We start from the raw sequence: 19,951 nt of genomic DNA, 5'->3' as shown, positions 1-19,951 counted from the left end.
GGGGTCAATGATGAAAAGCCAGGGAGTCCACTATTTTTGAATTTTATTACAGTGGTGCAAACAATAAACCCACCATTGCCAAAGTTATTACACCTACAAATCATTTTAAAAGTAGCGTTTTCAAATCAGCACTAGAATCACTAACCACGTGAAGAATATTTTACCATAAGAAACCTTTACACACACCGTTCAACATCTCCTGAGGCCTGTATACTAATTGTGACATCCATTAGACTGAAAGGACCAAAACATTGGACAGATCTCGCTGAGATAATTGACTTGTGACATGTCACTCGTGTTTGGAACTCTCCGGCAAGTCTGATATCCCTAAGTGCACTTGAGTGGATGTTGGCCGACATGCTTGAGGAGACAGATCTGTCATAGACCTTACATCCTGTAGAGTAGATCATGTGATCCTCTGACTAGAAGTTAATTATACATAGGACATATTTACTTTGAGTATCAACCAGCCATTTACTATAAATGTAACCAGGAAGATTTCCATTTCAGCTATTCATAGAGCAAAGAGGAAACGGCTCATCCGACGAGGTGGTGAAACCGACTTTTTCTGAAATCCTTTGATGGGGGGATCTGGGGGATGTGGAGATATGTATTTCAGTTAATAAATACTATTTTCATCAGCAAAAGAACAGGCAAAATTTGCAGTGTCATTTATGAATTGCAACAATTTCTGGAACTGTTGGTTGAGCTAAGCTAACTGTAAAACCAAGAACCATGGTCAACAGTTGGAATAATCCACAATACAAATGATAACAGATCACTTAGTGCAATATATATATATATATATATATATATATATATATATATATATATATATATATATATATATATATATAAAAATTATTACACATTGTTTTCTTTACACAAAAATGTGCTACTGAACTGTATTCTGCTGAGAATGTTCACTTTAAGGAACAGATAAAAAAAAAAAAAAACATAAAACACATAGCTTATGGTTCTTATAGGTCCTGAATCTCTTCCTGGCATTGCTGCTCAGCTCCTTCAGTGGAGACAACCTGGCATCGTCAGACGAAGATGGTGAAATGAACAACCTGCAGATTGCCATATCAAGAATCACCAGGGGCATCGACTGGGTCAAGGCCTATATTATCACGCACATAAGGCGCTTGTTGGGCTTGAATCCGAAGGAAGAGGAGAAGAAAGGAAATGATCTAGTCCTGAACCACGTGGTCACAGTTGAGTCAGAGGACGAGACCAAGGAGGAGCTGAAACAACTTGACGGTGCTCTTAGAATGGCTGTTGTTCCTATCGCAAAGGGAGAGTCTGATGTTGAAAGCCCTTATGATGATGAAAGTTCTTCTGAGAACGAAGAGAATATCGATGAAAAAAAGAAAGTGAGTTTTTTTTCCCCCCCTAGTTCACAATTCAACACATCAGAAAAAAAATGACCTACTGTTAACATAAATATTAATAGTTTTATTCAATAGTTATTTTTTTTCCAGTTCCCAACACCTTCTGACCAAAAGTAGTCGAGAATTCAACAGCCCTGTGGTATAATAATAGTGGATTAGAAAATGACTATGAATACTCTTACACCTGAAAACCTCATTTAAATTCACACAGAGAATCTGTGGCTATCATGGTCAGTATTTGGCTGGACAGAGAGAAACGTAGCCACTCTGAGTGTTTTTATGGGTGCAGTCGAGGTCGGGTGTCACAGTGACGGAGCGTGGGAAAGAGCACCAGCGCAGCATGATTAGTTTACCTGTACGTCAACCATCAGACCCCTTGGGTTCCTCTTTCAATCATACTTCCTGCCTAGAATTTTGACTTTGTGTAGCACAGCCGTGCATCTAAAAAATGTGTCCGTTCATGCATTTGAGTAGTTCATGAATAGTAAAGCTATGCAGAGCCGCTCGAGGTCAGATATTTTGTTAAACATTTGTTTCAATGAGTCGCATAAGCCCTGACTCTTTAGGCAACTGTTTGTTGGTATGTCTGCAAACCGGGTTGAATTACGCGGCTCACATAACATACTCTCGCGTGTCTAAATGCTTGGCATAACACCGGCAGCCATGTTTCTCCACAGGGAAGGGGATACATAACATAGCTGAAGTGGAGGCAGTGGTGCTAAGCAATCCGCTCTACTTCACTAGAATTTGACCAGGCGAAAGCCAAAGCCAAATAACCTCGAGCGATATTTATTTATTCCATGTTGTCTAAATGCCATGTTGTCTAAGTTCAGAATTTTACTTCACATGGAATTACACAATAAAATGACAGCTGGAAATACGCTAACGGATAAACAGCATGGTACTCTGCTTTATTAGACAGATCTGTTTACTCCTTAAGCTTCAGTTACACGTGGCTACGTCAGTGAGAGAGGAATACCGTCCAGATCCGAGGGATGGATTTAAGCAGCACACTTATCATTCAGAGTGTCTTCTTCATGCTGCTAAATATAACTCCTTTTGAACTGCGGCTGTAAAGCCAGATATATTCTTGTACACGATGTCCTGAGCGCTCTAGCTAGGAAATCTAGACAGAAATAGTACAAGAAAAACACAGTGACACCTCAAAAATAAATACAAGAGAAATATCTGGTTCGGTTGTTTAGCATGTGGCGTGCTAGTCATTTAGGTTGGAAGTACGTGAGAGAGTGTTTCAGCAGGTTTCGCCACAAATGCCCCTTTTTTCAGTAGAGTCTGCATCCAGACCCTTGTCCATATTTTGCACCTCTGACACAGCACACAGATGTTCTGATGAGTATATCTTTAATTTAACACCTATTTCGGACAGCTGAACGATGCAGACGATTCGTCCAGCTGCAGCACCGTGGACAAACCTCCAGAGGCGGAAGAGGCGGATTCAGAAGATGAACCAGATCCCATCACCCCAGTGGACTGCTGCACAGAGAGTGAGACTCACTAAGCTCTGTTTTCTTTCAGTGTCTCCAAATGGGAAGCGGTTTACCCTAGATACCATACTATAAAAAAAGAGCCTAATGGCTGCTCAGTAGCAAAGATAGCCCTGCTATAAAAAAAAAATCCAGCATGGTCTGACCAAAAATTGGTAAAACATAGGCAGAGCTGCTCAGACTGGTCGGCCATCATTGCCAGGTGATACATTATTATTCCAGGGTCCTAAATTGTTGATTAAACTGATCAGTAAATGTTTGAAACTTTGATGACTGAAGCTCAGGTTACTGTCTGTGCAGAGATTTGCATGGTTGGTTTCTCTGAGTACCACCTCCCTAAAATATTCAGGTGGATTGCCTGTGCCAGATTGCCCCTAGTGCCACACATGATGGTGTGTGCAGGGTGCCATGTGATGGCCTGGCATCCCATACAATTCAATTCAGTTTTATTTGTATAGTGCTTTTTACAATGGACATTGTCTCAAATCAGCTTTGCAGAAACATATAAACACAGGATACGGATTTTAAGTGTGTGAATTTATCCCTAATGAGCATTCCTCATGGATGATACGAGGAAGAAACCCTGAGAGGAACCGGACTCAGAAGGGAACCCGTCCTCATCTGGGTGACAACGGATAGTGTGAGAGTAAAAGAAAGTTCATGATGGTTTTATATGAAGTCTGTTTGTTGAACTAGTCCACTGTTCACTAAAGGAGACCTGAGTGTAAAACTGTATGTAGTAATTGCAGTCCTAACACCATCACAGCAACCGTAGTCCCAGCACCACAGCGCAACTGTCCATGTGAAATTGAGGTCCATACAGGGTGCATTCCCATCATGCACCAAGTGTTTCCAGGATCCACTGCCACTCTGACCAGGAGAAAGCACTTAGTGAAGTGAATGAATGAAAAATCACTTTACTGGAGGCACAGTGGTACAAAATGGTGGTAAAAATAACTTACCTATGATGTAGAATGAGTAGCGGTAATTCAGATATTATTTTCTATCAGCCGGTCAGACTACACTGGATTTTTCAGCATGCATCTAAAGCACTGTTTTCTAAAGTAGAGTCGTGTAACGGAATCTGTGTGTGAACGGAATTTTTGAACGTTTAAACATTTTAAAATCATAAAATTGAAATAAAATTTTTGAATTGATCCATATGCTTTATCTCCTTCCCCCTGCATTAAAGAATGCATTAGACGCTGCCCATGCCTGGATGTGGACATCACCAAGGGCAGAGGAAAGACATGGTGGAACCTCCGTAAGACCTGTTTCGCCATTGTGGAGCACAACTACTTTGAGACCTTCATCATCTTCATGATTCTCCTCAGCAGCGGTGCCTTGGTGAGCTGAAGGGGAACGTGTTGATACGCTGAAACACTGTTGTTGTTGTTTTTTTGAGAGGTGGTACAGCTTTGAGTTCTGAGCTCATGTTCTTTTCTTCTCTGATCAGGCGTTTGAGGATATTTACATTGAGCAGCGACGAGTGATTAAAATCATTCTCGAATATGCTGATCAGGTCTTCACCTACGTTTTTGTCATTGAGATGCTCCTGAAATGGGTTGCGTATGGCTTCAAGACCTACTTCACGAACGCTTGGTGCTGGCTGGACTTCCTCATTGTTGATGTACGTCTTTATGCTTATCATGTCCAAGTAAAACCTAATATGCAATATTTATAGACTGACCAAGAAAACTATACTTATAATTATACATCCCACTTCCTGTGCTCTCAGAAATAAAGGCACCAAACTTTTCCTTGGCCTCGGAGTGACACTGGAATATCAAGGGCACATGATTTGTACTTATAATATGTAACTTTATGTATGAAGGTGCATATGGGGTACTTTAAATTAGCTTTCAGTGTAGTTTTCCTTAATGTTGAATTATGCTCCTTGGCTTTCCAGGTAAAATACACATACTAATGGTACAAAATACATCCCCTTGATGGTTCCACTCCAGCAACCAGGAAGTGTACAGTTTGGTACCTTTATTTCTCAGTGTGGACAACTGATATGCCAGATTGTGGAAAAATGCACACAGATATTCAGAAAAAGAAATGTGATCATCTGGTTGCTATGGTTAGCATTTAAAATGATCTCATGCTGTCTTTTAATTGGCTTACAGTCTTCTGGGCTTAAATATATTACACATTTGATTTTTTGTTATTCAAAAACTCAATTAAAAAACGATAAGATTTGACATGTAGCTTAATTGTCAGCATTTTTGCTCAAAAAAAATTCCTTTTGAAATTGCGAAATTATCACACAGGTCTCGCTGATCAGCTTGACGGCTAACATCCTGGGTTACTCGGAGCTCGGCCCCATCAAATCCCTGAGGACCTTGAGGGCTCTGAGGCCGCTTCGCGCCTTGTCCAGATTTGAGGGAATGAGGGCAAGTACATGATTAAACGACGTTATATTCGGTTTTATTTACGTAGTGATTTAGCTGACGATAGACATCGAAACAAAGCAGCTCTACAGAAACCCGGTTGCAGTTTAATGAACTATCCAGAGGCGACAGTGTTGAGGAAGAATTCCCTGAAGTGACATGATGAAGAAACCTTTAGAGGAATCAAAAGGGAATCCCGTCCTTGTCTGCGTGATGCCGGATAGTGGGATCAGAAATCATTACAGTATAAGGTGCGGAAGAGTAAAGACGCACAGTGAGTGTCCGAGTGTGTTGGAAGGATGTTCGGTATGAGCAGTCCTGGGATGCGCTTCAGGACAGTCTTTATGATTACAGCAGCTACAAATCTACAAAGGTGAGATTAAAGACTTAAGCAAGAGTGTGAACTGTTTTTTGGAAGCGCAGACCTTTAAGATGCTCACGTGGAACCATCCACAGCAGCAGAGGGGGATTCACAAGTGTAGGTTCAGTTTAGTGAATACTACTTGTACATGAAGTACCTGATCCCAGTGCAGGGCTTGCATTTAAAGGCACTTCATAGCTATGGCTTTTATTGACTTGAATGAACTACTTGTATTTAGGTTTAAAAGTGGTTGTGTATTCTTGTGAACGTCCTCAGGTGGTGGTTAACGCCCTGGTTGGAGCCATCCCATCCATATTTAACGTGATGCTGGTGTGTCTGATCTTCTGGCTGATCTTCAGCATAATGGGCGTGAACCTGTTTGCTGGAAAATTCTACTATTGCTTTAATTATACCTCTGAAGAGTATTTCCAAGCTGATGTGGTGAACAACAAAAGTGAATGCTTTGATCTGATCAATTCCGGTATGGATGAAACGCGATGGATGAACACAAAGGTCAACTTCGATAACGTGGGAATGGGCTACCTCGCCCTGCTGCAAGTGGTTAGTGTTCATACATGAGAACGAATGGATGGATGGATGGATGGATGGATGGATGGTTAGAAAATAGCATAAGATGCCAATTGCTTGTTTTGTTTTGGTATATATCTTAATTTCTTGTTGGTACGCAGGCAACATTTAAAGGTTGGATGGACATCATGTATGCTGCTGTGGATTCTCGTGAGGTAAGGTTCATTCTTCAGAGTGAACAGAGAAACACTGGACATGTTTCCTCAAGTGCTTGCCATAACCTAATGATTAATAATGAATTAATACACGAGACAAGGTCTAGGAGTGATATCAAACAAGTTAATGTATGTTAACATTCTGTGGCCAGCTCTGCAATAGATATGATCTGACTTTATGTCTAAACCGAAATGTATAAACAATTCATACAGCTTTTCCATGCTCTTTTCACTTCTGCCTCTTAAACTAGGTGGAGATGCAGCCATATTATGAGTCAAACCTCTACATGTACCTGTACTTTGTTATTTTCATCATCTTCGGGTCGTTCTTCACACTCAATTTATTCATCGGTGTCATCATTGATAATTTCAACCAACAAAAATCAAAGATAAGTATCATGAACACGTCGGTTGCAAGCTGAACCGGCCTCAGTCTGACGTATAAGTCATTGTATTTCAGGTGGAATCGGTGGAACGCACTGAGAATTTTCAACACAAGGGTTTATATGTAATGAAAAAACACACTTAGGGGTGTGCTGTTGGAGGATAACGATCCACGAAGGGGTGGTGTGATGAAGTGGACTTACCACCACATCCCACGTAGTGTTTCATTCCTCCTGTACCATGGAATTTTTCAGATTCTTTTTCTTTATTTAAGAATGAAAAATTGTACTTTTATCAGTTTATAGTTACATCACCTATATCATAGTACCTGTAAACAGTCGTTCCCTCTCCAGACTCTCTCTTGTAAAGACAAAAAGAAAACGAAACAAAAAACACAACATAAATTCTTCCATTCTGAAGACCTTCCAGTCGAGGAACATACTGACACTGGAGACTCCCTCCATAAATATTCAATATTAACAACACCTCCTTAAAGAAAACTTCACCATATCGACAATTCTACATGTGCCTTTCTCAAACAACAGCACATTTGAATGCCTTTTCGTTATTATTTCATTCTTAAATTATGCATTAGCATCCCTAGGAAGGAGCTGTTACTATAGAAACCAGAACATATTGAAACAAGAGCATTAATTAATCAACACCTTCTGAGAATTCAGCAATAATGGGGTATAAATATGAATAAATTAATCTAAATCACTGCCAAAAGCATATCGCTTCATGTATATTCACATAGTGTGTGTGTGTGTGTGTGTGTGTGTGTGTGTGTGTGTGTGTGTGAATATATTTAAATTTGGCAGATATAATTTATGCAATGTACACATAATGTGCAAACTGTAATCAGCCCATGGCAGAAATAATAATAATAATAATAATAATAATAATAATAATAATAATAATAATAATAATAATAAATTAAGTAAGTAAATAAATAAATAAATAAATAAATAAATAAATAAAATCTTCAAGAGGTGGTAACATTAAGTAAGGCATGTTCATGATCTTGCACGGTATAAGTTAATGCCCCCTTAAGTCATGTGAACTTATTTCTGCTCTTTAACTCCAATTGTCATGACCAGTTTTGGATACTGAACTCGAGTGTATACGTTTTCCGAAATGAAACCTAAACTAATTCAGTGTCTTGACTTTGGTTTCTAAGTTTAACCACCTGAAAAGTTTTACAGTGTCAGTTGTGTAAAAAGATATTACATAATATGCATTTGGGAGTTTAGGACATAAAGAATAATTATCTTTCTGTGTTTCCTTACTTAGGAGGGCAAGACCTCTTCATGACAGAGGAGCAGAAGAAATACTATAACGCTATGAAGAAACTCGGCTCTAAGAAACCACAGAAACCGATCCCACGCCCCCAGGTAGGTTCGGCACTCAACGCGATGGACGAATAAATACCTACCAATGAATGCATCGTTTTAGCAAGATATCTGTTTGTAAATAATCACTAAGTGTATTATTTCCTCAAGTTGAAATCTGTCTCCTCAAACCTGCTGTCTGAACTTCCTGCAGAACTGCTTGCAAGGCTTCATCTTCGACATTGTCACAAAGCAGTTCTTCGACATCCTGATCATGTGCTTGATCTGTCTGAACATGATCACCATGATGGTGGAGACCGATGACCAGAGCCAAGAGGTTGAAGAAATCTTGTACTTCATCAACTTCATCTTTATTGTCTTATTCACTGGCGAGTGCGTGCTCAAGATCATCGCCCTGCGACAGTACTACTTTCACATCGGATGGAATATTTTTGATTTTATCGTGGTCATTCTTTCAATCTTGGGTGAGAACCAGAGTTCGTTTTACAGTGAATCTCATGCGAAGAGGCATTTTTAGACTCGTGCCCTGATTTACCGAGCTAAGTAACTGAACAGTCGGACTGAATACAATGAATGTTTGTTCATTTATTATGAAACATACTGTTGGCATTGGAGGCATGACTGTATATATATATATATATATATATATATATATATATATATATATATATATATAACTTTTTTTTTTCAAATACCGGGACATTATTTAGTGAAACTTCAGTACAATTATGGTTTTACACAAATTTAAAGCCCGCCCTTCTGTTGTATGAATCTACACATATCCCCATCGTCGTGTATGTGTATTTTGCACTTTTAGATAGAAATGGCCCGATGGCTTCGACTCAAATTTTCACCTATTTTTACACATTCAAGCCTTCATTAAATCAGTGCCATAAATGTATAATTCTATTTAAAAATGCATATACAATCACTTCTCATACACTGTACTGTTACTGTCGACTTTTTTTAGGTTTGGTCCTAGCAGACATCATTGAGAAGTACTTTGTTTCACCCACGCTTTTCCGCGTCATCCGACTTGCCAGAATCGGACGTGTTCTGCGTCTGATCCGAGGTGCTAAAGGCATCCGGACTCTGCTGTTCGCCTTGATGATGTCCCTCCCTGCCCTGTTCAACATCGGCCTCCTCCTCTTTTTAATCATGTTCATTTTTTCCATATTCGGCATGTCCAACTTTGCCTATGTGAAAAAAGAAGCCGGCATTGATGACATGTTCAATTTTGAGACCTTTGGAAACAGTATAATGTGTCTGTTCATGATCACGACCTCCGCCGGCTGGGACGGGCTTCTGTCCCCTATCCTCAACAACCCTCCCGACTGCGACCCGGACGTCGAGAATCCCGGCACGGATGTGAAGGGTAACTGCGGAAACCCTGGAGTGGGAATAGTGTTCTTTTGCACCTACATTGTGATGTCCTTCCTTGTGGTGGTCAACATGTACATCGCCATCATTCTGGAGAACTTCAACGTGGCAACGGAGGAAAGCAGCGAGCCTTTATGCGAGGAAGACTTTGAGATGTTCTACGAGACCTGGGAGAAGTTTGATCCGGATGCTTCGCAGTTCATCGACTACAACGCGCTGTCCGATTTCTGTGACACCCTGAAAGATCCGCTGAGGATCCCGAAGCCGAACATGGTCAAGCTGATCAGCATGGACCTGCCAATGGTACCCGGGGAAAGGATCCACTGTCTCGACATCCTGCTGGCTCTCACAGCCGAGGTGCTCGGCGAGTCTGGGGAAATGGACATGCTCAAGTCGAGTATGGAGGAGAAATTCATGGCGAACAACCCCTCTAAGGCATCGTACGAGCCGATAACCACCACTCTTCGACATAAGCAGGAGGACGTGGCTGCTAAGGTCATCCAGAGAGCCTACCGCAAATACAAACTGAAGTGTTCTCACACAAAGGGAGCCCACAGCATCAGACAAAAGCACGAGAAGCCTTTATGTGTAGCTCTGCAGAATGAGGTGGTCTTACACTCTGCCCCTTTCGCCATCCCTGACTCGACCTATGTGGACAACTTGAGGGAGTCCACTGTGTAACAACATCTTGCAGGTTTTTCTGGTCACATATCCATCAAATTAACAATGTTTTCACAAAACTGCTTGTTCACTTCCAAAGTTATCACTTCCCTAATACGGAGGGAATGTGAGCGTGAGCCGCTTTAGCGTTCCCTATAAACAAGTTAAGAACTAAAATCAGTGAAGAAGCCAGTGGCGTGAATGCTTTAAAAAAAAGAAAAGAAAGAAAGTCAGTCTGTCATGTAGCATTAATATGTTAATTGGGCTCCAATTTCCTAGTCCCAGAAGAAAAGTAGAAAGAAGTACAAATGTAGCATGGGACTTTTAGATAATCTGTGAATATTGTTAGCATGGTGCAAATGAAGAAGGTTTTTTTTTTTTTTTTGGGGGGGGGGGGGGGGGGGGGGGTTAAATTGATATGAAACAAAGAAAGGAACCTAAGGAATCTACAGTGGATAGACCTAAAAAGTCTACACACCCCTGTTAAAATGGCAGGTTTTTATGAGGTTTTTAAGAATGCCACTAAGATAAATCGTCAGATCTTTTCTCACCTTTAATGTGCAATTGCAAAGTGTACAATTATACAAAAGTTCATTATGATATTAGTATGCCTTTTGGAATTGGTCATCAGAACATAACATGTTGCCACATGCTTTGGGGTGATTTAGTTGGGCTTTTTTGTGAGAAAGAGCCACCCTACCCCATAATGATAATGAATCTTTATTGATACATTACAGCAGAGTGAAATTCTTTGCTATGCATACCCCAGCATGTTAAGAGGTTGGGATCAGAGCGCAGGGTCAGCAATGCCCTGTCAGTCATGATACAGCGCCCCCTGGAGAGCAGAGAGGGTTAAGAGCTTTGCTCAAGGGCCCAACTGTAGCAACTTGGCAGTGCTGGGGCTTGAACCCCAGACTTTCTGATCAATAACCCAGAGCCTTAACCGCCAAGCCACCACTGCCCCACCCACATTTTGCACATTTTGGACAGACGTCCAGTTCTTGGTGTTGTTACTGTGGTGCTCCATTTTCTCCGCTTGTTTGCGATGGCCTTCATGGTGTTCCATGGTACATTTAATGTTTTGGAAATATTTTCTACCCCTCTCCTGATCAGTACTTTTCCACAGTGAGACCCTGTACATGCTTTCTAAGCTCTTTGCGGACCACGGCTTCAGCAGCCAGATGAAACCAAGAAGAAAATCCGACAGAAAGAGCTGGTCTTTATTTGGGTTTGATCACAATCATTTCATTAAAGACAACTGTAGGATAGTTACTTTTAAACACGAGATCGAATGTGATTGGTTCATTCTGAACACAGCCACATCACCGATTATAAACGGGTGTGCACACTTGTGCAATCAGGTTCTTGAAAAAAGCCCTCCCCCCCCCCTATTTTTCCCTAAAATGTTTCTGTTTCAATGTTTCACATTGAGCGTGGGAAAAGTTCTGACATCATTTATCCTGATTTTTTTTCCCATCACAAAATCTTGCCATTTTAACAGGGGTGTGTAGACTTCCTATATCCACTGTATTAGCTGGCTAGTTTATTGCTAGTTCATGAGTTTTTGCTGCTCGAACACAGCAAACGAAAACAAGCTTTCGTGAAGGCTTCCTTGTTTCCCCCTCAATTTATAGTGCAGATAAGCAGAGCTTGCTTTGAAAAGGACGTCGCGTCAGACTGAAACGGCTTCTGGTCTACAGTCTAGCAGTGATGATGATTTGATTCCTCGTGGCTCAGTTCACTTGCTTGAGTAATGGAGAAATAATGAAGTGTGCTGGAAACAGTATTTGAACGCAACTTTGGACACGCTAGCAATTTTACATACCAAACCTGCAGTACTGTGAACAACAACAACAACAAAATTATTGACTTTGTTTTGACTTTACTTTCTTGGCTTATAAAAGCTTAGATTATAAAAGCTATGCAACATTAGGTTTAAAAAAAAAAACAAACGAAAAACAAAACAAAAAAAAACATTTATCAGTATATTTTGGTTTTCCTGAGACTTTCTTGGAATCTAAATTTTAATTTAGATCTGAACCAGTTCGGAGTATACTCATATCTGGATCCACAAATTGTTTAAAATGGAATAAAACACAGATCTGCATATTATTAATAGAGTAGTTTAATTGTATGAGCCAAGATAGATACATTTGAGGTCTTAAAAGCTTTTTACTGTTCAACTTGTGAACTTGTACGAATGTGCACGAGCCAACTTGCATGAAAAGTTACTGGCAGTACAAAATGAATGCCTCCTATGATTTTGCCGTAGGCCTGTTTATCCGTTTAAAAAGTTCATACTGCTACAATCGTAGAAGCTAGCTTTTCATTTGAATGATTTATTATTGTAAATTTTCCTTTATAGATCTTGTGCTTAAGTTTTATTACAGTTTAGTCGGTGTTATTGCCACAGACCAAACAAAATGATACAGAACAGCAATTAAAGTAGGCAGATCAAAATCCTTGAGGATCTGCTCAGATCCTAAGGTGACTCTAAAGGAGTGTTTAATTAAATGCACGAGCACTTAGTGATTAAAGCTGTTAAGACTCATCGACAGCACCAGTATTAACTGTTCAACAGAAAGCATAAATATGTGGTGTGTGCTAACTGGCTAAGTAGGGTGATAAAGATTTTGGCCTTTTTTCGATTACGATAGATTTAACTGAACCTAATTCGACATTAAATTACATCACGGGATTACGTTACTTTACTGTCCCATTTTTACTTCATGTAATAATAAACATTTCTTTATTCGTTTATACCTATTCCGTGGTTATTCCAATTATTACCGATTTGTTGGAGTCTTGATATAATTTAAACAAGAACACGACTTAAAATAACGTTACCACTTTTGATGGGCAGCGTATATATATATATATATATATATATATATATATATATATATATATACGGTTTATTTGTTTAAAAAAATATAAAAATAAGATAAAAAAATTGAGACCCGAGGTCAGATTTTTCCCTGTTTATATTTAGTTATGATCAAAAGTTGTAAAAAAAAAAAAAAAAATTTTTTAAAATATCTTTAATCTTTCAATTATGTTGATAATGTGTTTACAATGAGTGCACTAAAAAGCTTCTCTCTCTCTCTCTCTCTCTGTCCTCTCTCCCTCTCTCTCTTTCACTCTCTCTCTCCTCTCCCTCCCTCCCTCTCTATCTCTCGCTCTCTCCTCTCCCTCTCTCTCTTTCTCTCGCTCTCTCTTTCACTCTCTCTCCCTCTCTCTCTCTCTCTCTCTCTCTCTCCCTCTCTCCCTCTCTCTCTCTCTCTCTCTCCCTGTCTCTGTCCTCTCCCTCTCTCTCTCTCTCTCTCTCTGTCTCTCTCTCACTCTCTCTCTCCCTCTCTCTCTTGCTCTCTCTTTCACTCTCCCTCTCTCTCTATCTCTCTATCTCCTCTCTCTCCCTCCCTCTCTCTCTCTCTCTCTCTCTCTCCTCTCCCTCCCTCTCTCTCTCTATCTCTCTCTCTCTCTCTATCTCTCACTCTCTCTCCCTCCCTCTCTCTCTCTATCTCTCTCTCTCTCTCTATCTCTCACTCTCTCTCCCTCCCTCTCTCTCTCTATCTCTCTCTCTCTCTCTATCTCTCACTCTCTCTCCCTCCCTCTCTCTCTCGTTCTCTCTCTCTCTCTCTCTCTCTCTCTCTCTCTCTCTCTCTCTCTCTCTCTCTCTGAAACCTCTGTCTTAAATACCCCCTGCAGGAAGAGTAAAGATATCGGGTTAATATTTTACTTTTCACATCTACATAAATATTAATGCAGTATACAGGAAGGTGGAGCTCTTAAACCCATCCTTCAGCTTCACATTCTGTCTGAATTATTCATTAGTGCTAATAAATATGTGTAGCAATAATAATAATAATAATAATAATAATAATAATAACAACAACAACACTACAAATATAATGTAACATACGTAATGGTACATAATGCTCATGTTACATGATGCAAACACTAACAGACGCTTAATTACAATTCTAAAATATAAAAAGCAACTGAATCGTCATCTTGACATGTTCTCCGTATGTGCGTAAAGTCTTCACTGGCAGCGTTTAAATACCTAATAGTGTATTTCCATTAAACATCCTACTCCGAAGGGGATTATTCTTCTATAACGGCACTTCCTGAAATGTCTTATTCCTCTTATACCACAGTGATTATAACCCCAGCAGTCACATTTCTTTCATTAAGTAAAGAAGAACTTGTACTTTAAAAAAATATATATATATATATATATTTAATGTTGTGGAATGTCTTTGAAACAGGTTACTTACGTTATAGCGGCTATAAACAGTCATTCCCTCACCAGCCTATCCTTTTCCTTGCGCTAGAAGTTAATACGATAAAAAAAAACAAATAAACAAATAAATAAACACCTTTTTCTGTGGCAGAAAACTTATAGCTAAAAAAAAAGCTCAGCCACTGGAAACTCCTTCCATAAAACGTTAAACAATCATCTCTTTACAGACTACTTTGGCATGTATGTGTTTCGATCTGTTTATGCGAATCGGCCACCATTTGCACAAACTGATACTAGAGAAGCAATGACGCATGAGTTACAGCTGAAGTGCTGTCAGACCTGCTGTTTGAGAAACTTGAGAGAACGCAACACCTCCTGACCAATCAGAATCAAGATTTCAATAGAAGATCTGATCGTTTCTGCTTCTCGATCCAGTTCCCAAGAACGCCACGTTTTTGTTTTTTCTAAATTAAAACCATCTACAGTAATATCTGGTTCACATGCGAGGATATGGGAATTCTCTGTATGATCTCTAAAACGTCCCAATTACCAATCACAACCATGAGGCACTTTCATTTACATGACAGAACTGTATCTCTGTAGCACTGTATTCTGTATAATTTGTGTATAAAATGTATTTTTGATGATTTAAAAACTAATAAAGTAGAAAACATTTCTTTAAATATGCTGCTGTCATTTTAGATCTTTTATTTATTTATTATTATTTCTGTTACCTAAGGGGCTGTTTAATGTATTTGTAGTTTTCTGTCATTTGATTGGCTCCTGTAAGGTTATTCTGGGACTTTGCTATTTGAGGACACCTTTAGGAGTTGCCCATACGCCCTCTACTGAGCTGGACTAGGGGTGACACCAAATACGGTACATTATTCAGATTGAACAGATCTAAATGAATACAAACACATAAGAAGAATCGATTTTTTCGGTTTGTTTTTGTCAGAAAGTTTGCAGGGATTTTGGTTGAGACTACAGGTCTAGCAAGATGTTTTTACTTTCATACTTTAAACACTTTCATGCTTAGAGCATGAGCTCACAAGCCAAAGACAACATGGGTGGCTGAGGTTCAGGCGGTAGAGCGGGTCGTCCACTAATCGTAGGGTTGGAGGTTTGGTTCCCGGCGCACGTGACTCCACATGCCGAAGTGTCCTTGTGCGAGATGCTGAACCGCAAGTGGCTCCCGATGGCAAGTTGGTGCCTTGCATGGCAGCTCTGCTACCACTGGTGTGTGAGTGAATGGGTGAACGAGAACCAGTGTAAAACACGTTGGAACTACATTTTTTTTTTTTAAAGCGTTAGATAAGTGCAGACCAGACTAACATTCAATTATGAATAGATGGCACATGAATTTTTTTTTTTGTCTTTTGTCAGAGGTTCATTCCAGTAGCCCAATCTAAACAAGCTCCAGAATAACACCGGATTTCTACCATATATCTATACAAACTGCCCGAAATTCACAAAAGAAATATGCTTTTATTTATAGTGTCAGGTAAGCAGCAGAGATGGATGCCGGTGCAGGCTGATCTCAGGCAAACAATCCAAAACACAATCAGACAATCAGTGAATGGGCAAAACCAATCAAATCTAAACAAGCAAACTAGCAAAGTAAGCAAGATCAAAACCAGAACCACAAAGAAGAGCAAAACAACACTAAAGATTCTGGGATGAGACCGGTGCGCTGACTGAGTGACGGTCCAGGTTAGTCACAGTGTGAGTGTGATTGAAACAGGTGAGTGCAATTAGAAGTCTGGGGATGCAGCAGTGAGTTCTGGGAAACTGAGTTTTCAGCCAAAGCCGAACGTGACTTCTTCAACTTCGAAGTAGATTCTATCAGTATGACCAGTGAAACTTTCTGATCTTCAGGAATGTAGCATATCTAAAAACGTGATAAAGTATTATTGAGTGATTATTACATGCCTGGCAGGGGTGATACCATGATCAAGAAGGTGGTACATCCAAGGCGAGGCTCAGCCATTGCACTCCAGATGTGCTGACCCTAGAGTTTCCCCAGAAGGTAGGAATATTGACTGCACATATTCAGATACTAGGAGACTGCATTCACGCTCTCCGCTGACAAACGTTATGGACAGGGGTGGTTCAGAGGTTAAAGTCTCTGAGATACTGATCAGAGGGTCCGGGGTTCAGCACCTCCAAGTGGACACTTGATTGACCGAGGCCCATAACCTTCTCTACTTAAAGGACACTGTATCATGGCTGGCCCTGTGCTCTGACCCCAACATCCTAAAAGTTCAAGAGGTATATAAAGTTCTGTCCTGCAAACTTGTAAATGAACAATGAGAGTGAGACAGTGAGAACAGGTTGCTACACGGATGTCTCAGGGTTTTAGCCGAAGTTCGTCCTGTCATCAAGAAGAGCCTCCAGACCAGCTCATAGTTGCTTAGAAGACGCAACATGAGAGGGCGCAAGTGTTGTGACGGAAATGACGGCGGTCGGTGTGAAAAGGCATTGCATTTCAGAGTCTGACGGTCACCGCGGCTCACTTTGAAATTGGAGTCGGCAGGAAGGCTTGAGGAACGCAGTGGAATTTCAGTGAAGGGAGAAGAGAAGAGTGCCCGACGAGTGTGAAGACCTGCTTCACACCGGCAGAAGACCAGCCTCTGCCATTAGCAATGGCATGCTAAAACTGGTCTCAGATCAGAAAGTAGAGCCGCTGTCTTCCTTTAGACGGAGTCGGGGTGGTGTAGTTCCTCGATGTTAAAGGTCACTGGTGGGATTCTAAACATCCCACGGATGCAGATTGTTCAGTAGTAGCTTAAAGGAAATGATGCTGGACCTCCTGGAGCTTATAGATCAGGATATAAGAAATGCATGGACATCAAACACCAAAAAATAAGGAAGGTGACAAAGTTTCGGACGACACGGTGGTGTGATGGACGGGAGTTCCTCTTTCAACCCCTACGTTGATTATTTTCCTAAAACAGCACATCCCAACACGTTTTAATCTTCTAATACTACAGTAACTTGTCAAGCATGACCAGTTTTCGTTCTTAAAGAATGTTTATAGATACATTCAATGTTGTGGAATATCCATGAAACAGTTGACTTCTTATATGCCACATGTTACATTATAGCAGCTATAAACAGTTGTTTCCTCACCTCATGACTCTTTTCTCTGTCTTAAAGTTAACAAGACACAGTCTGTCACGTTACTGAGGAACCTGAACACGGAAACCTCCTCTTTCACATTACACCCTTTCTGCTGACACTGGAGACATTCAATGCTAAATAAATAAATAAATAAATGTCTCCTAACAGGAAAAAAAAAAGTCACTTTTTCTTTGCCAAATATAAACACAATTTAAAAAGTTGTTTATAGATTTTACGTGGCGCGTCCGCCGTACTTCCTGTGAATACGCCAGGTCCCCGTGAACGAGCTGTTACTATGGAAACGATGCCGTATTAGAGTTAGAGTGCATTAATATAAACCTGTAATTGATCTGCTATTGTCAGAGCTGCCGTTTTAGAAAATGACTCAATAGTGTTGGGGTATAAATATACGAAGATGGGTCATTTCAGTGCAGGTCAGATTAAAAACCCTTACATGTTGTGGTTTTGGTGTTCTGCAGCCTTAGATGCCTTTGAAATAAACGGAGTAATTAATACATCCAGCCCTTCGAGAGACTACTCCGTCTATATCTTGGCATCGACATGAAAGGATTTAGTTATTTCGGGGGGCATCAGCCCCAGCGGAAGTAACGGATGGGATTGTTAAAACGAGAGTTACATGATAGGGCTTTAAAATAGCCGTGGCGGTCTCGTCCAAGCCGGGTACCATACGTTTAACACTGAAGACAGAGACAGAGACAGAAAAACATAATAAGTAATAAAGGATAATGAGTCTTTATTGATCACGTATACATTACAGCACAGTGAAATTCTTTTCTTCGTACACGCCAGGATGTCAGGAAGCTGGGGTCAGAGATGATACAGCGCCCCCTGGAGCAGAGAGGGTTAAAGGCTTTGCTCAAGGGCCCAACAGTGGCAGCTTGGCAGTACTGGTGCTTGAACCCCCAACCTCCTGATCATTTAACCCAGAGTCTTAACTGCCAAGCCACCACTGCGTCTGAAATGTGTCTGTGGATCTGGATGTCTGTGTGCAGAGGCGAGCTGTATCCACCTTCCAGGAGAAACTGGGTATAAATGTTAAAGATATCAGGGCATATCTACCGGATCTTTCTTTACGCATACGTTCCTTAAACACGTTACCATTTCTTTATTCCGATCTCTCAGTTCCTCGCTCCGTTCTCTTGAGTATTATTTGTGAAATTGCAAATTGCCGATGGAGAGGCAGGAGTTCTGCTCATTATATTCCTCCGAATCAAGCGAAGGACTCGTCTAATTTTCCGTCAAGGCTATCACTTCCCCAGCCGGGTTTGAAGGAATGGACAGAAGCCAGCGGATACCACAGACAGTCCGTCCTCCTTGAGACACGCCCTGCATGCCTCTCATGCACGCAAAATTCATCAGAATGTGCGCACACACGCACACATGCACACAGCTAGCTGCCCTTTAGATGGGTACATAGCGCTGGGAAGATGATCAGCTTCTATAATGTTAAAGTGTACATTTATACATTGCTTCAGACTGCTCTGAATAAACCAGACCTCTATACGGATCCCAGAATCCACAGGTGAATCCAGGTGTGTGAGCAAGACTGAAAGACAGAGAGAGACGATTGCGAGGCAAGTTGTGAGAAAAGGAGAAAAGCAGGAACAGGTGGTGTGTTATAACAGGTAGAGAGAAAGAATGAAAGAGGAACATGTGGTGAGATGTAGTAGAGGAAGCTGGTTGGGGAGTAATACTACACCGTGGAGCATGCTCACCCTCCTACTCCCAGCAGGAAACGAGAATAAATGCCTGTCGGTGTTTATCTGATGAGTCATGAGTCATGGGAGATGGATTAAGAGACTCTTCCATGAAGATCAGAGAAGCAACATGATCACTGCAACATAATTCTTTAGGAAATCACTATCCAGCTTTTTCCGACAATTCCTAGACTTATCTGCGTTCTTATAATGCAAACATGGATTCAGAAAGATCTGACTTACACTACAAAAAAAAAAAAAAGCTTAGCAAAAAAAACAGTGCATGAAATGTAGTGTTTGTGGTCAATCGATAGCACAATATACTGTAGCGAGGGTCGTGGTGCTGCCTCACAGCTCCAGAGTCCCTGGTTCAGTGTGTCTGTGTGGAGTTCCTGTGCATGTTCTCCCCATGTGGGTTCCCTTCAGGTTCTTCACTTTCCTCCCACCTCCCAAACTAACCCGGTTTTCATTCGGCTTCATTTCGGTTTCATTTCGAACTGGTTCCCCGTGTGAGAAGTTGAAGAAAAGCCTCCTGGGTGAAGCACCTCATGAAGCTGATTGAGAAGATGTGTCGAACGTTCAAACCTTCATCTGGAATACTTATGAATACTTAAGGATTTTAAATATAATATAGTCGGGCTTTTTCAGTGCCATTGCACGTGCGTGTTCCTCCATAGCGCTAACGCCTGTTT

The 19,951-nt window shown here is 40.7% G+C and overlaps 1 protein-coding gene and 1 non-coding gene across 4 annotated transcripts in view; both read left to right on the top strand.

The window, feature by feature from the left end:
• The window catches only part of scn4ab (sodium channel, voltage-gated, type IV, alpha, b), a 55,034-nt gene extending 39,933 nt beyond the window's left edge, over nucleotides 1-15,101 (top strand). For 2 of the 3 annotated variants that reach the window (XM_053684044.1, XM_053684042.1), the window contains exons 16-26: nucleotides 987-1,376; nucleotides 2,782-2,899; nucleotides 4,092-4,246; nucleotides 4,356-4,529; nucleotides 5,173-5,295; nucleotides 5,930-6,214; nucleotides 6,343-6,396; nucleotides 6,648-6,785; nucleotides 8,070-8,174; nucleotides 8,326-8,596; nucleotides 9,103-15,101. In XM_053684044.1, coding sequence (XP_053540019.1) covers nucleotides 987-1,376; nucleotides 2,782-2,899; nucleotides 4,092-4,246; nucleotides 4,356-4,529; nucleotides 5,173-5,295; nucleotides 5,930-6,214; nucleotides 6,343-6,396; nucleotides 6,648-6,785; nucleotides 8,070-8,174; nucleotides 8,326-8,596; nucleotides 9,103-10,193 — 2,904 coding nt within the window. In that variant the 3' untranslated portion in view covers nucleotides 10,194-15,101. Of the gene's footprint in view, nucleotides 1-986; nucleotides 1,377-2,781; nucleotides 2,900-4,091; nucleotides 4,247-4,355; nucleotides 4,530-5,172; nucleotides 5,296-5,929; nucleotides 6,215-6,342; nucleotides 6,397-6,647; nucleotides 6,790-8,069; nucleotides 8,175-8,325; nucleotides 8,597-9,102 lie in introns of all 3 variants that reach the window. The other variant, XM_053684043.1, reaches the window with a different exon arrangement.
• Nucleotides 15,102-16,342: 1,241 nt separating this feature from the next.
• Nucleotides 16,343-16,504, top strand: LOC124628791 (U1 spliceosomal RNA). Its single transcript, XR_006983473.1, has one exon. It is a non-coding gene; the product is annotated as a U1 spliceosomal RNA (small nuclear RNA).
• The last annotated feature ends 3,447 nt before the right edge of the window (nucleotides 16,505-19,951 follow it).

Source organism: Ictalurus punctatus, chromosome 12, assembly GCF_001660625.3.
Source record: "Ictalurus punctatus breed USDA103 chromosome 12, Coco_2.0, whole genome shotgun sequence".
Lineage (NCBI taxonomy): Eukaryota > Metazoa > Chordata > Actinopteri > Siluriformes > Ictaluridae > Ictalurus > Ictalurus punctatus.
This window is presented reverse-complemented; position numbering and strand designations above follow the sequence as displayed.